The 14,974-nt window shown below is 51.2% G+C and overlaps 1 protein-coding gene across 6 annotated transcripts in view; it reads left to right on the plus strand.

The window, feature by feature from the left end:
- Positions 1-2,823: 2,823 nt before the first annotated feature.
- The window catches only part of MED12L (mediator complex subunit 12L), a 355,795-nt gene continuing 343,644 nt past the window's right edge, over positions 2,824-14,974 (plus strand). For 5 of the 6 annotated variants that reach the window (XM_061168108.1, XM_061168109.1, XM_061168111.1 and 2 more), the window contains exons 1-2: positions 2,824-3,061; positions 3,953-4,178. In XM_061168108.1, the coding sequence (XP_061024091.1) occupies positions 4,080-4,178 (99 nt within the window). In that variant the 5' untranslated portion in view covers positions 2,824-3,061; positions 3,953-4,079. The remainder of the gene's footprint in view (positions 3,062-3,952; positions 4,179-14,974) is intronic. The other variant, XM_061168110.1, reaches the window with a different exon arrangement.

A 14,974-nucleotide genomic window follows, 5' to 3' on the forward strand; every position in this document is an offset into this window, starting at 1 on the left:
TTTCAGTTATAAGATAAATAAGAGCTAGGGGTGTAATGTACAGCATGATGACAATGGTTAGCACTGCCATATGGTGTATAGGAAAGTTGTTAAGAAAGTATATCCTGAGTTTTCATTACAAAAAGAAAAATTTCCCCCTTTTTTCTTTCCTTTTTTATTCTATCTATATGAAAGGATGGGTGTTAGCTGAACCTATTGCAGTAATGATTTCACAATATATGTAAATTGAACCATCATGCTGTATGCCTTAAACTTGTACAGTGATGGATGTCAGTTATTTTTTCAATAGAACTGGTGAAAAATATAAGAGAATGAAAATGATGTTAAGGGTACCGAAAGAATCAAAAGATGATTTTGTGCCTCTAGAGTCTGAGGTGGGGGCTTCCCTGGTGGTGGTCGATAGGGGTCCACCTGCCACAATGTAGGGGACACAGGTTTGATCCCTGGTTTGGGAGGATTCCACATCCCACGGAGCAACTAAACACAGGCTACTGAGCCTGAGCTGAAGAGCTCTCCAGTTGCAACTACTGAGCCTGTGTGGAGCCTGCGCTCTGCAACAGGAGAAGCCACTGCAGTGAGAAGTCCACTCGCTGCAACCAGGAGCAGCCCCTCCTCGCTGCAACTAGTGAAAAGTCCGCACGCAGCAGGAAGACCCAGGGCAACCAAAAATACATACGTAAAAATTAAAAAAAAAAAAAAAAAAAGAGAGTTCGAGGTGGGCTTCATACAGGAGTCGACTCTAAGGACTGTCCTTAGGTGGCTATCGGAAAGTGAAGCGCCCAGGAATTTCATATTTGGAACTATGAGTGAGAGGTAACTGAGGTGAGGGATTAAGGAGAAAAAATTGGGTTGGTAGGAGGTGGCAGACTGTGACAGGTGCAAATGTCAGGGTGAGGGAACCGAATATCCATGAGAAGTTCATGTCGCGAAATGATGATTTGTGAGGAATGATGAGCTTATGGAAGCTATTTTTAAAAAAAAAAAATTCACTTTTTAGAAAAATGTTGAAAGGGCCAAAGAATCCATGCCAGACTGTCTCAAAACAAGGGAGGGGAAAAAGAAGGGAGATCAACAGAACTCTCCTTTTCCCCTTTCCCCAAACACTAGGAACACATTATTAACTCACTTTGACTTTAAAATCTTTATGGTCAGATATGATTTTGAGTGCTTCAAAAGTTTTTCCTTTGTGGAGGCCAGCTGGAGACTGTTGCCTAGGTATTTCAAGGGAAGAATTGAGGTTACATCTCCCAACCAGCTATCACCAAAATACCACTGGAGATCCATCTATCCACACACCTATTCACCCACACCCACACCTACTCATCCATCCCACCAGCTAACAAACATCTTTTTGAGTGCCCACTACATGCCAGTTTCCATGCTGTGCACCCAAGTCACCACAGTGAACAACAGTGTCTTTTCCAGTTTATGTAACTGTGTTGGGGGCAGGAGAGATTAAACACAAACAGCAAAACTTTTCTAAGTTTTGCTTAGATGTCACAGATGGGAGATGAGTACTTGGGGGTTCATTATGCTATTTTTTCTGCATTTTGGTTTGACAATTTTCATAACAAAGTTAGATAACTATTTCTCAAGCAAGGAAGCTAGATTTGACAGATACCTATACCCCAAGGGCAAATTCAGCTTTGAAGTAACAGCCAAGGTGTTAGTGGAAGAGAAGTCCTTTGGGGTGGGTGCAGGGGAAACGCTTCTTGGTGGAACTGTTCTCTAAAAGTATTTGCTCAGATTGAGTCAAGAATCCGGAAACTACCGGCCTGAATTGGCCTCAGCTGCGTTGGGAAGTGCTAATAGGTCAGAGTCAAGAGTTAAGAGCTAGTCTCCTATCCCCAGTGGCTTATATCCACCCCCCACCCCCCCCCCGCCCCCGCCTTTGCTTCAAGTCATCAGATTTGAATAGATAATCAGGTTTAACCAACATCTCCTAGGCACATACGCTGTGCCTGGCACTGTGCAAAGGCTTTGGGGTTAGATTTGACTCGCAGCATCTTATAGAGAATGAAATAGGAGTCTTGAGAATTCCTCAAGGTGGGAGGAACTTAGGCAAGAGCGGCTCAGGAACCCATTCCTCCCAATTCCAAGTTGTGGGAAATAGATCAGAAACTTGTGATCAGTTTGCTTGGCGGCTTTGAGCAAGTCACCGGGCCTTCCTAATGTGACTCGATTTCTCTAATCTATAAAAGGGGTACAGTAAAACCTTGTAAGTTTCTTTCCTTTTTTTTTTTTTTAAAGGACCAGAGACCTTTACTGTCAAGATCCTGGCACGAAGCGAGGGCTCCATAAATGGCAGCCATCATTCTTGGCCAAGCGCGGGCGCATCCTCCGGGGCGCGTCTCCCGCTGGGCCCCTCGGGACAGACCGGGCCCGCCTCCGCAGCTGTAGCCTCGCAGGGCTCGCGGCAGGTGGCCCTGCATCTGGGTGCCCACGCCCCAGCGCTAGCGGGGAGCGCGGGCGGATTGGATGACCAAGGTCTCCCCGGGAGGATACCCCCGCCTCACTCCACACGCGCGGCGCAGGTGAGGTTTCCGGCCCAGGCCACGGGGACAGCGACCTTAACAGAGGTCGAGGCGGACAGCCCAGCTCGCGGCCGGGAGAGGGGTCCTGGGGGCGCCCCCTGCCTCGCCCGGATTCACCCCAGGGCCAGCCCGGGCGCCCGGGCCCGCGGGCTGCGCGCTCTGCGGCTGCGAAAACCCGGAGAGGCGGATCGGAGCGCGCTCGCAGCCAACTCCTCCGCGGTCCGGCAGCCGAGCTGGGCATGCTCAGTGTGGCCGCCGCGCCGCCGTCCGCCAACTCGGAAGCTCGCGCTCCTCGGCCGTGGGGGCGAGAACGCCGGCGGCGGCGAGCCGGCGTCGTCCGCCGCCCCCAGACAGTGGCAAACTTCGCGGCGTCCCCGGAGCTCGCCCGGGCGAGACTGATACCTTACAAACCGGCTCAAATCCAGTCCCCCCCCGCCGCCCCCCATCCCAGCCCGAATCATGGAGGCTGCAGCCGCCGAAGTGCTGCAGCTGCCGGCAGCCCCTGCCCACTAGCGGGGGACCAACAGGTAAACTGTCGGCGGCGGGGGCGGGGGGAGGAGCCGCGGTCGGCGTGAGGGTGGGGGGCGGCGGGCTGGAGGAGCCCGAGACGCCCGCGGGCTCGCTGCTCCCGTCGGCGCTCGCTGCCGACCCTCTTCGCGCCCCCTTCCTTCCCCAGCCCCTGGAGGGGCAGCGAAGGGTTAAGTCGGCCCCGAGCCGCCGCGAGCGCGGCCCCCTCCAGCCGCCGCGACCGCCAGCCGCGCTGCTCGGCGCCTGCCCGGAGCCGCCGAGGGCACCGGAGCCGCGGATGCGCCACCGGAGCCCGGCCGGCGTCTAGGAGGCACTGGCTGCTTCCCCGCCGTCCGCATCCCTGTCCGTCCCCAACCCCCCTCCGGGCCAGTCTCCCTCCTTCCCAGCCGGGTCCGCGCCCAGGTGGCGGGGTCTGCGGGGCGCGCGGCGAGCGGGGGAAGGGTCCCTGTCTTAGAGAGGGGGGGCGGGGGCGGGCTGCTCCTCTGTCTCCTCTCGGCTTCGGCGGGCCACCCTCGCCGAGGGCGAGCACTTGAGCCACCCGCCTGGGGCGCCAAGAAAAGTTTTTCCCCCCCCCCCCCTCCCCTGTGCCCCTCCCCCACCCCCACCCTGCGCCCGGCTGGGGTGGGTTTGGGTCCATTGGTGAAAAAAGTCACACGTTCCCATCAGCTGCTCCTCCCCGCCGGGGACAGGGTGGCGGGGCGCGGGGGGGAGGGTGGGAAGGGAGGCCGGCGCCGCGGAGGCCCCGGGCGGACCTCCGGGCTCTCGGGCGGCGGTGCGTCCCGGGGCGGGGGGCTCCAGCGCAGCAGGGTGCCCGCCGAAGGCTGCCCCCATCAGTCGCGTCTGCGTGCCGGGCAGCGGCAGCATCCAACCTGCTTTATTCCTGCCTGCAGCGCCACGGCGAGTGAGCGAGCGAGGAGGGGGAGAGGGAGTCTGTCTGCAAACTGCTGCTCCCTGGTGCTCAGAGGCGGCTGCTCCAGCTCCGACTCTCATTCATTTCGCCGGTTAACATGAGAGATCATGGCCGCCTTCGGGCTTCTCAGCTATGAGCAGAGACCGCTGAAACGCCCCCGACTCGGGCCGCCAGATGTCTACCCGCAGGACCCCAAGCAGAAGGAGGTAAGGGCGCCGGCGGCCTCCCCAGCACCCGGGGCTGCGCTCCGCAGCGCTGACCCAGGGCCAAGTTGGCCCCGTGGGCATCGCCGCCGCTGCGGGGGTAGGGTCGGCAGAGAGGGGCTGGCGGCGGGGGCCGGCCCGGGGGGGAGGCGCTGGGGGGACCCCTGGGGGCGGAGGCCGAGCAGCTGGCAGGCCCCGCGCTCCCCTGGGGCGCTCGCTCTCCCGGTGCCGGGTCGCTTCCCGGTTACCGGGCCTTGCGCGGCGCAGCCGGGCGCTTCACCCGGTTCTTCCTTGCGGAAACCCTCTTGCTCTCTCTCCCCCCGCCTCTGCCTGCCTTATTTTTCTCCCCGCCGCTTCGGTAAATCCTCGTAAACTTTTTGAAAAATGTTGGCATGCAGTGCCTCCGACACAGGTCTTGGGTTTTGCGCCAGCTGAGCAGGGACGGGGGTGGGGTGGGTTGGGGAAGACCTTTTCTGTTCAAATTTTCCACTTTGGAGTGGAAGTCGGTTTTGTCCAGGTGATGAATATTATAGCTGTTTGAAAGTACTTTTGTCTCCCCTCTTCTCTTTAAAAATCAATTTAACAGGGAAACACTGATTTTCTTCCCCAGAGGCTATTGGTTTAATTGCTGGAGGCTGTTTTGTATATGTAAAAGCTGTCAGGTTACCTTGGAAGGGAATGGGTCCCCGGGTTGCTTGTTTCTTTGAGTGAAATTAATTAGAGAAACCTTCACTCTTGAACTAGCCTCAGTGGCCAGAGTAACCATGGCATTTTGTAGTCATGTATATGTTTGTCAGTAGTTAACAAGTAATTATGTAACAACTCTCCAGTTATAATGATCACCCCTGACTACACGATTTGCCCAGGGATTTGCCTTTTTTTTTTCCTTTTTTAAGATCACCTGCTACCCAGCTGTGCTTTGAGCTTGCCAGCTGCAGCCCACCCATCCTCTGTTTTCTTCAGCTAAACATGAAGTGAGCACATTTCAGAACTTCTCTTTCTGGGAACCTAAAAAGCTTCTATTAAAAGTTTACAGGGCCACTAATAGCATAATAGCTCTTATCCTCTGGAGAAGGGGACAACAGAGGATGAGATGGTTGGATGGCATCACCCACTCGAGGGACATGAGTTTGAGCAAGCTCCAGGAGTTGGTGATGGATAGGGAAGACTGGCATACTGCAGCCCCTGGGATGGCAAAGAGTTGGACACGACTGAGTGACTGAACTGAATATCACAGAAAGGGCTTTCTAAAGAAGCCGAGGAGGGTCCTTAAGACTTCCCTTTTGATAAATGTATCTGTTTCAATAATAGAGGAAGAATGCTTGTTCTGGTTAAACTATTCTGTTGATAATGTTTCACAAGGATGAGGAGTGACAACTCTTTTTAGAGGTTTAGCATGTTAAATGTGGAGTAATTCAGATAGAAGCTGGGAAGGTTTGACAGGTGGTTCTCGGTGGAAGCTTAACTGGAGGACAGGAGTTTGATGAGATTTTGCAGATTTTTTTCCCACCCATCTCTCCCTGCTACTCCTACCCAGAATAAAGTTCAGTGTTACAGATGAAATAACAAACACTAGCAACTGGGTTTAAAGGAAGTTAATAAACATTTGTGGAAGAGGATTATTAAAATTTTGCTGGGGGTCAGGGACACTGGCTGATTTTTATTATCATGTAATTAATGCCTCATCACATCTTATCAGAGGGCAGCATAATTGATAGCATCTGCCCAGTTAAGAGGCTTCTCAGATAGTGCAGTGGTAAAGAACCTGCTTGCCAAGTGCAGGAGATGTAAGAGAGAGATGCAGGTTTGATCCCTGGGTCGGGAAGATCTCCTGGAGAAGGAAATGGCAACCCACTCCAGGATTCTTGCCTGGAAAATCCCCCATGGACAGAGGAGCCTGGTGGGCTACAGTCCATAGGGTCGCAAAGAGTGGGAAATGACTGAGCAGTTGAACGCACACAAACACATCCTTCCTCCCCTTGTTTCCTTGTTAAGGAATGGGGACCTGGGATGCCTTGTGGGACTATTTAACGTTTATTCCTCAGGTCAACACTCATTCAGGTTTGGGGCCTCTCTGATTTGGGAAAACATTAATTTTGGATTTTAGGGTCTCATGACAGTTCATGGGAACTCTAAAACTAGAAGTGACCTGAGAGATCACTTTTTAGAACTTCCTTTTGACAAAGTGAGGCCCAGGAGAGTTTACCTGACTCTAGGTGTGTTTATAGGGTTAAGCAGAGGAGTTGGACCAGCAAAACGGTGTCTTCTGTCAAGACCAATACTGTGTTAAGGATGATTTATGCTAAATTGTGTTGTTCTAATGTTATTCCCTTTCCCTGGAGGCAACCAGCATTTTATCTCTGGAGCAGAGTCAGAGTTATGTGGGGCTGTAGCCAAATTTGAATACAATATGGAACAGGTGCTTGGCTGTTCTGGGGCGGGGCTGTGGTGAGCAGTGTTTCACAAGCTTCGGTTATTTATGTGTTGCCTCAAGAGCTCTCTCCTCCCTCCATCACCTGTACTTCTAATTTTTTCTTTTCCTTTTAGGAAACTTCTTCTGTTTCCTAAGCAGTAATTCACAAGACGTCATGGATTTGATGTGATAGGTAAAAATTCATATGAAGTCATGTCTATATCCCATTTAAAATTTTTATTTATTCGATATTACGTATGATTATTTGTCCTGAAACAAGACCATAAATGTTAAAACTTTAAAAAGTTCAGTGGAAACCATTGGTGTAGTCCTCAGAGAGACTTGCCCCAGATTGTGGGAAATGCTGACTTTAATGGAAGTGTGAGCTTCCCATGTAGGCAGACCGGGATTTGGATTCTGGTTCAATCTCTTTGCGTTTGTGTGGCCTGGGGGCAAGCTGTATAACTCCTCATTTGTAAATTAGTAACGTCGTGCTATTCAGAAAACTTGAAGCACTCTGGTTCTAAACCTATTACATTTTGTGAGGAAAAACCCTCCTCTTGCTAAAGCTATTCTTATTCCTGTAACTGCAGCTTTTATTGTTGTTAGCCGGTGCTAATAGTGTTCCCGGGGGACAGGATGGACCTTTGCGTGAAGACCCCCTGCAGAGGAGTGTAGGGGAGGGCTGGGGTGGGAACTGGAAGCTTTAACTTGCTCCATCGATGGATTCTATTCATTTCAGAGCTCGCTGGGCCTCAGTGCTCCACAGGACTTGAGTGTATCTTGTGTTGCAATGCTTTATCCTCTGCCCTCAGGCCTTGAAAACAGGGCCTTCGAAAACTGCACGGGCTTCTTGATTCCTCCCCCTCCTCTCTTAGACCCCATGATGTTCACATCATCTCGTCCAGTCCATTTCCCAAGTATGTTTCCAATCCACCCGGCCGCTCTCCAGCTTCACCAAATGTGTTTGACTTCTTTTCTGCTTCAGGCTGACTCTTCTCTGCCCCGGGGCACCTGCCACCTGGATCCCGTCTGCCTTTCCACCCTCACTGCACCATTTCACCTCGCTGTTCTCACCCAAGCCTGTGGTTAGGAGGGTAAGCTTTGGAGCCAGTATGCTTGGGTTTGAATCCCGGCTCTGCTGTTCACATATACTCCCTTATGCTCTCTGCGCCTCAGTGTCCCCTCTTGCAGATTGGGAGTGAGAATACTTCCTTCTCCGTAGGACTGTTGGAAGGTTATGTGGATAATAAACATAAAACACAGAGAGCAGAGTAAGGCATGGTTTCCACACCCAAGTGTTGGTTGTTCTAAACCCCCGTTGGGCTGCTGCTTCATCATTCAGGTCTCAGGCTAGACAGGCCTCTGAGGAGGCTGCTGGGCTAAGTATGTAATTTGTAATTTTGTATTTATTTGCATGTTGCCCCCTGCCGTTTCTCCAGGGCAGGGAGGAGAGCCTTTTAGGAATCACGGGAGTACCCGGCCCCTCCTGCAGTTAGTTCCTAGGATGCCCAGGGCATCGGTACTTGTAGGCATGAAGTGGGAATGGATGAAGAGAAATCTGGTAACTGAGGGGTGGGGTGTTGGGGAAAGTCTAGGTTAAGGCAGCCTCCTTGCCATCTACTTTGGAGGCTACAAGGCTGAAAGCAGAGTGAAACTACAGAATTATGAAGGAAGAGTTTTTACTTTGGGGGTAGAAGAGGCCTCAACAACTGAATAATAGTAAATGTTTTTAGGAAATCAAAGTAGTTAAATAGGTTGGGGCGACAGTGAGATTTCTAGGCATCAGGAGCCATAGAAGCCCATCAGCAGGGTCCTGGCGGAGGATTGCCTGGTGTGCAGGGAGCGAGGTTTGGGAAGGGGTATGGTGGGAATGGCTGCGTGGGGATACTCCTGTGGGGCCTGTTAAAAACAGATGGCTGGGATTTTCAAATTGAGTGGGGCTGAGAGGGGGCTCCACCTCACTTGCATTGCTAACAAGATCAAGGTGATTGAGCTGCTGGTCCCGGGCTCCACTTTAAGGCAGTGACCTAGAGAGAAGATGGGATCCAGTTCTACAGGGGCTGGAGAGCTTTTTCCATTGCAGGCAGGGCAGGATTAGATATGTCAATATATGTGGCTGAGGTTGCAGCAGTTTAGTCTCACAGCTCATCCAGGGCATGGTAGGCTTTCCCCAGAAGGCGTCCCCTCCCTTAGCTCTAAGGGAATGAGATGTCTTAGCCCCCTCCTATATCTTTCCATCACACTTGGAATAACACTCAAACTCCTTAGCAAGTTAGGCCTTCAAGGCCCTACCAATCTGCCCTTGCTCAGCTCCACAACCTCTGCCTGTAGTTAGCCTCTTGGCTCCATCACTTACTGCCTGTTGGGCTCAGATCTGACCTGTGGGATGGGATTCTCACCTGTTCCTACAGATAAAATTAGATCTGACCAGTGCCTGGCACACAGATGGCGCTGAGTATAGTCTGGCTGCTTTTAGTGTGACCCTTCCCTCATTAAATGGTCCCGGGGCTTCCTTGTCCTTCTAATAGCACGCACAGGACTCTGCCCTTGGAGGGCTGGCTCCTTCGTGACTCTCTCAGCCTCCTCTGGGCCGTGTGCTGGGACCACCTCTCTGCTCACAGGCCCAGCTCCTTGGGTCTGGGTTCTTGTCCCTCGTTGCTCCTGCGGTCACGTCTCTTGTCGTTTACTTACAGAAGATCCCCGGCCAGGAGGCCTTGCTGTGCCCCATCTTCTCTCATCCTTGTTAGTTCATTGTTTTGTGTTAATTTTTGTTTTTGTTGTTATGATTTTACTTGTTTGTATTTTTGGCTCCGCTGGGTCTCTTGCCTCTCGGGCTTTCCTCTCGTTGCCGGGAGTGCTGCGTGGCGGATGCTCCAGCTGCGGTACGCAGGCTTCTCGTTGCTGTGGGACTCTTGTGAAGCACAGGCTCTGGGGTGCGTGAGCTTCAGGAGCTGTGCTCCCCGACTCTGGAGCGCCGGCCCTGTGGTTGTGGACCCGGGATCGAACTCATGTCTCCTGCATTGGCAGGCGGATTCTTCTCCGCTGAGCCACCAGGGAAGCCTGTTAGTACGTTTTGTACTGCTTGTCACTGTCTGAAATTCCATCATTAGGGTCCGTATCCTCTCCCTTGTCTTCCTTGCACACCAGGATGTCAGCTGCATGGGAGCAGGGGCTTGTCAGTGGCGTTCACAGTTGGGATGAGACTAGGTGCTCAGTAAATAGTTCTCGAGGAAATGAATAAAACGCAGAAAGAACTCTTAATGAGCAATTGTGAGTATTTATAACTTGACTGTCCCAATGCTTGTTTTATTTTGGTAACGCCTGTTTTCTTGTTAGCATCTAAAACCCTTAAAACATTAAATGCTTATTTTAGTCACAGCTGGGGAAGTGGAGGGGAGGGGAGGGAAAATTTGTTTCTCAAGGATCTTTGAGAGGGAGGATGTTGATGAAGTTGTTCTGGATGAGCGACAAGTTGACCAGTTCCCCGGGGGGGAATAAAAGGCAAAGATGGTTTCAGAGAAAACTTACTCCTGAGATGAATTGACTGGCCCCAGGGCCCCGTGATGGAGAAGGAAATGGCAACCCACTCCAGGATTCTTGCCTGGGAAATTCCATGGACAGAGGAGCCTGGGTCACAGGTGTTGAACGCGACTTAGTGACTTTAACCACCACCGCCAGGGCCCCATCATTTACCTACCTCGATACCGGTGTTTGGGAGGGATGTCTGTATTTAACTTACGTGGAAATTCTGGCCTGAGACCCTTAGGCCAGGATCAGTGTAACAGGCACTGGGTCAGATTCTCCTGCTGCTCACAGGAGTGTTGCCACCCCAGGCAGAGGAACTCACGCGGTTGTCATTTCCCAGGGGCTGTCATCGCCTGCAGGAGCCTATTGTCAAAGATGCTCCTTAAAAATGCTGCCGTAATGCCCTGCCTCCACCCCAGACCTGCTGAGTCAGAATTTCTGGGAAGGACATTGAGGAATTTGCATTTTAAACATGCTTTCTAGGTGATTCCTAAACATACGAAGTTTTGAAAACCACTTCTTTAGTTTGTGTCTTTACTTGTAGAGACTATTATAAGCCAAACTCCCCCTTAATCCTACCTGCTCCCTGCTATTTGAGGTGTTGGAGTCTTTAGATAAATATGTCATTCGAAGTGTTAGTATAATGCAAATGCATTTAGCTGCTTTCCCCCCTGAAGTTCTTTTCTGATACTCATGGTTCCCAGCATAGGCTTGTTTTCCATCAGCTGTGTGTGGTTATGGCAGACTAGAATCCCACGCCTCAGGCTTGAGATGGTCACAGCTCCCTTTTGTGTGCACTTGGCTAAGCCACTCAGTGTTTCAGTTCTTGCTCTGTCCATGAGCATGTTCTTTGAACATATTGGAGACTACAGAATTTTATGTTTGATCATGGGCCTCGGCTTCCAGCTAGGCTTTTGGGGAATATTTGTAAGGCTGTTCATTTGGTGAGCAGCCACCATTCTTCAGCCTGGTGGATCTCTCAGTTAGGCTGGCACCTGTAGATATAAAATGTGACTCCTTCGGAAGATGGAAGACCAAGAAGTGAGGTCCGGAATGCAAAGTGCCTTGAGTGAGCATGAAGTGGGAGAAGAGGAGGATGAATGGAGCCCTGGGGTTTTAGTTGAGCCAGTTAGCAGTGCCTCTCCTGGCTGTGTGTCCTCGCAGGTGAAAACAGCAGGGGTAGGAGCATGGACTAAGTGGAAATTCAAAAGAATTGTGATGTATTGGGTTGGCCAAGAAGTTTGTTCGTGTTTTTCCATCGATGTTGTAGGAAAAACCCGAACAAACTTTTTGGCCAACCCAATGCTTGTTCTGAATGCTCTTTTAATGAGGTTCTGAACCCCAATTGTGAGACTTCTTGACAGACTAGACAGGACTTAGAGCAGGTGGAGGGATCCGTAAGGAGAGTGAACATGATTGAAGGTTTCCTTTCCCAGTGTTCCCTGAGCAGTGATGGGAGGAGCTGGTGGACTTAACCTGGAGAAGGGCTGACCTCAGGTCTGATCTGGGAACGCCAGGTCGGGGGAGGAGTCCAGGGGGAATGTGGAGGGAGGCGCTTGCCTCCTACAGATTCCCCTCTGAGAAGGGAGCATGGAAACACTTGGACTGTTCATCATCTTTAGATGATTTCTGAAGTTGGATGATGGCGACAAGGGAGTTCATTATACTATCCTGTTTCTCTGTTTTGGAAAATTTACATTAAAAAAAAGTCTTATGTTACACAATAAAATGATTTCTACTTTAAAACTATGATGCCTACATAACCTGGAAGAATTATAACCCACATGTAGACAATTGCTGTCTCTTGAGAATGGGTTTGTTGTTCAGTTGCTAAGTTACGCCCGACTCTGTGCGACCCCATGGACTGTATAGCCTGCCAGGCTCCTCTGTCCATGGGATTTCCCAGGCAAGAATACTGGAGTGGGTTGCCATTTCCTCCTCCAGGGGGTGTTCCCCACCCAAGGACTGAACCCGCGTCTCTTGTGTCTCCTGCATTGGCAGGCTGAGTTTTTACCACTCTGCCACTAGGAATGGCGTTAGGGGTGATGATTATTTTGTTTTGGTTACTAATCTGTATTCTATGTTGTAACAGTTGATGTGAACTACCATTGTTATTGGAGGACACAACTTAAAGAACAATTACTAGGTGACTGATTGAGTTTACAGGAGTGCAGCTTTGTTGTGGGTTCCAAACCAAGCTAGAGTCTCTTTAGCTGAGGTTTAGGCAGAGGGATCTCGGGGGTGTGGGTGTAGGCACTTGTGACCTGTCAAAGCTGTGATGAGGCTGGGTTAGGGGCTGTTATGTGAGCCTTCCAGCTCTATCACTTAAGCTGTGTGATTTGGGGTGCTGTGTGATTTTCCTCACCTATGAGCTGGAGAGGCTGATACCTCATCCTCTAGAGTGTGGGAAGGAGCGCTGTAAACTTATTTGTTACCACATGTTGAGGTATCAATCCAGTGGCCTGCCAGAGCAGGCTTATAGCAGCTGATCATTAAAATTTCAGGAATTTTGTGAGCTGGTTAATATCATGCTGGTGGCTTCAATTTTGGCACCAAGGGAGTATTTACACCAAGGAAGCTGGCAAATGCTATAAATTTGGGGGTTTTGTTTTTAGTTTTTTCAGGAGCTGGCTGTGAAGCATTTACCAGCACGGTGCTGGATATGGTTGTATTGTATTTTTCTGTAAGATGTTGTGCCAAAAACCAAAAAAACTTTTTGGCCAACCCAGTGTGTACCAGGTGCCTTGTTGGCTACTTCACCATCAGTCTTATCCCCATTTCCCCTACCTATGCCGACTTCCCACAAAAAAAATTTTTTCCCCCCAAAGCCAGATCCTCACTTTCTTTGCCTCTCCTGCAGCTTGATATGACTGAATTCTGGCTAGATAGATTTAATGGAAACCTGCTTTGTGGCTGACTGCTGGGGAAGAAAAAAGTACAGACATGGGAGACAGTGCCCTCTTTTAATGCCCTGAGAGCTTCTATCTTGGGAAAATTAATAAGAGGGGGTGGTCGTGGGAGCTAGGGCACCTGTCTTGTGACCATGAGGCAGTGAGCCTGTGGATGAAAGTGGAGATGACGGAATGGCTTTATGAAATTGTAAAGCTACTGAACTGATGGTGGGACCATCTCTCCATGGGCTTCTTGAGAAGGAAACAGGAGCTGCCCACATGGTTTAAACCATCTTTGAACCAGTTGTCGGTCTCTTGAACGTGTCTGATGTTGTCGTGATGTGCATACTTGCCTGCTCAGTCGTGTCCGACTCTTGGCCACCCCATGGGCTGTAGCCTGCCAGGCTCCTCTGTCCGTGGGATTTTCCAGGCAAGAATGCTGGAGTGGGTTGTCATTTCATACTCTGGAGGATCTTCCCGACCCAGGGATTGGACCCATGTCTCTCACATCTCCTGCATTGGCAGGCGGGTTCTTTACCACGAGCACCGCCAGGGAAGCCCAGCGTTGTCATGGTGCTTCCCGTTTATATCCTGTGCCCCTCAAGTCATCAGAGACAGAGAATCCCAGAGAGCACACCTTCCCAGAACTCTCCTCCGAGTACAGCGGGAGACAGAGGTCACTGCGTCCTGTCTGTCTGATGGTTGATTCTGCGCAGAGCCGCTCAGACGCGGAGGGTGTGCTCGGGGGCTCCTTCATTTCCATTTCTGGTGGAACGCGTGGTGGTGGGAAGAGGAGGAGAGCCCTCCTCTTCTCTGTCCAGAGAGGGGGATCCTGTGAGTCTGTTCCATTTTGGGGGGAAGCCGGGTATGTGTGGAGCTGGATGGGTTGCTCTGACTTCCTCATGCAATGCCAGCAGACGCCGAGCCCCACAGAGGTTAAGGCGCCTCTTTAAGGCAGATCTGGGCGCAGCACTTGGGTGCCCTGACCTGTCCCTACAACTTCATTGCCCTCCCCTTGGCACACAGCCTCCATCGCTGGTAAGCACCCTCGTGTTGCCCTACTCTGCGTTTGAGGGCACCCAGCGCCTCTGTGAGAGCTGGGGGCGGTTCAGCCACGTGTCTGATCTCGGAGCTTGCCAGAACCTTGAGTGGTGTCTCCTGGGCAGAGGGAGGAATACTCTGGAAGCTCAGGCACTCTCATCTTGCTCTTTCTTGGTGGAAGGCTCTTAGCCCTGTCTGGAGCCTCTGGGGCAGCTAGCTAGCTCGGTCACAGGCCTTTGTGGAGTGTGTTGGGGATTAATCCCATCTAGCTTTCATTTTCCTGGTTGAGATTCTCCTTTATTTGTGGGTAGCTTCGTTGGAGTTACAAACACACACGGTGTACCGTTTGCCCGCTTTCAGGGAGCAGCGTTTATTAATACAGGGTGTTCTGTATAAAGGGGTCCCTCTTTTGTATAGTCATGAAGTGCTAGGGCCTGAGAAGAGGAGAAAAATTTTAGCTCCCGGGTTTTATTTTCCACCCTCCAAGGGAAGTAGGACTCTGTATGTGCGTGCCAAGCAGACCCTGTCGTTCAGTCATTATTAATGAGTACCTTGTGGGCACTTTGCCTGCTGTGGCTTCATGAGGACAGGGCCTAAGACTTGTATTTCCTGCCATGTCCCTGGCTTGGAGCACAGTGCCTGGCCCACGCCTCGGGCTCAAAATGCCTTTCGTGAATGGGAGTGTGTGTGAGTGCTGAGCATGTTGGAGACGGGTCCCTGAAGACTTCAATCCAGAGCAGCGCTTTTCATCTGGGGTGATCCCCCTAGGGACACGGGCAGTGTTTGAAGATGTTTGGGGTTGTTACAACTCTGTGTGTGTGTATTAGCTGCTGCCATTGAGTAGGCAGAAGCCAGGGGACGATGCTTACATTCTCTGGTCCTCCAGACAGCCCCCCACAACAAAGGCTTCTCTGGCCTCAAATATC

Source organism: Dama dama, chromosome 19, assembly GCF_033118175.1.
Source record: "Dama dama isolate Ldn47 chromosome 19, ASM3311817v1, whole genome shotgun sequence".
Classification (NCBI taxonomy): Eukaryota; Metazoa; Chordata; class Mammalia; order Artiodactyla; family Cervidae; genus Dama; species Dama dama.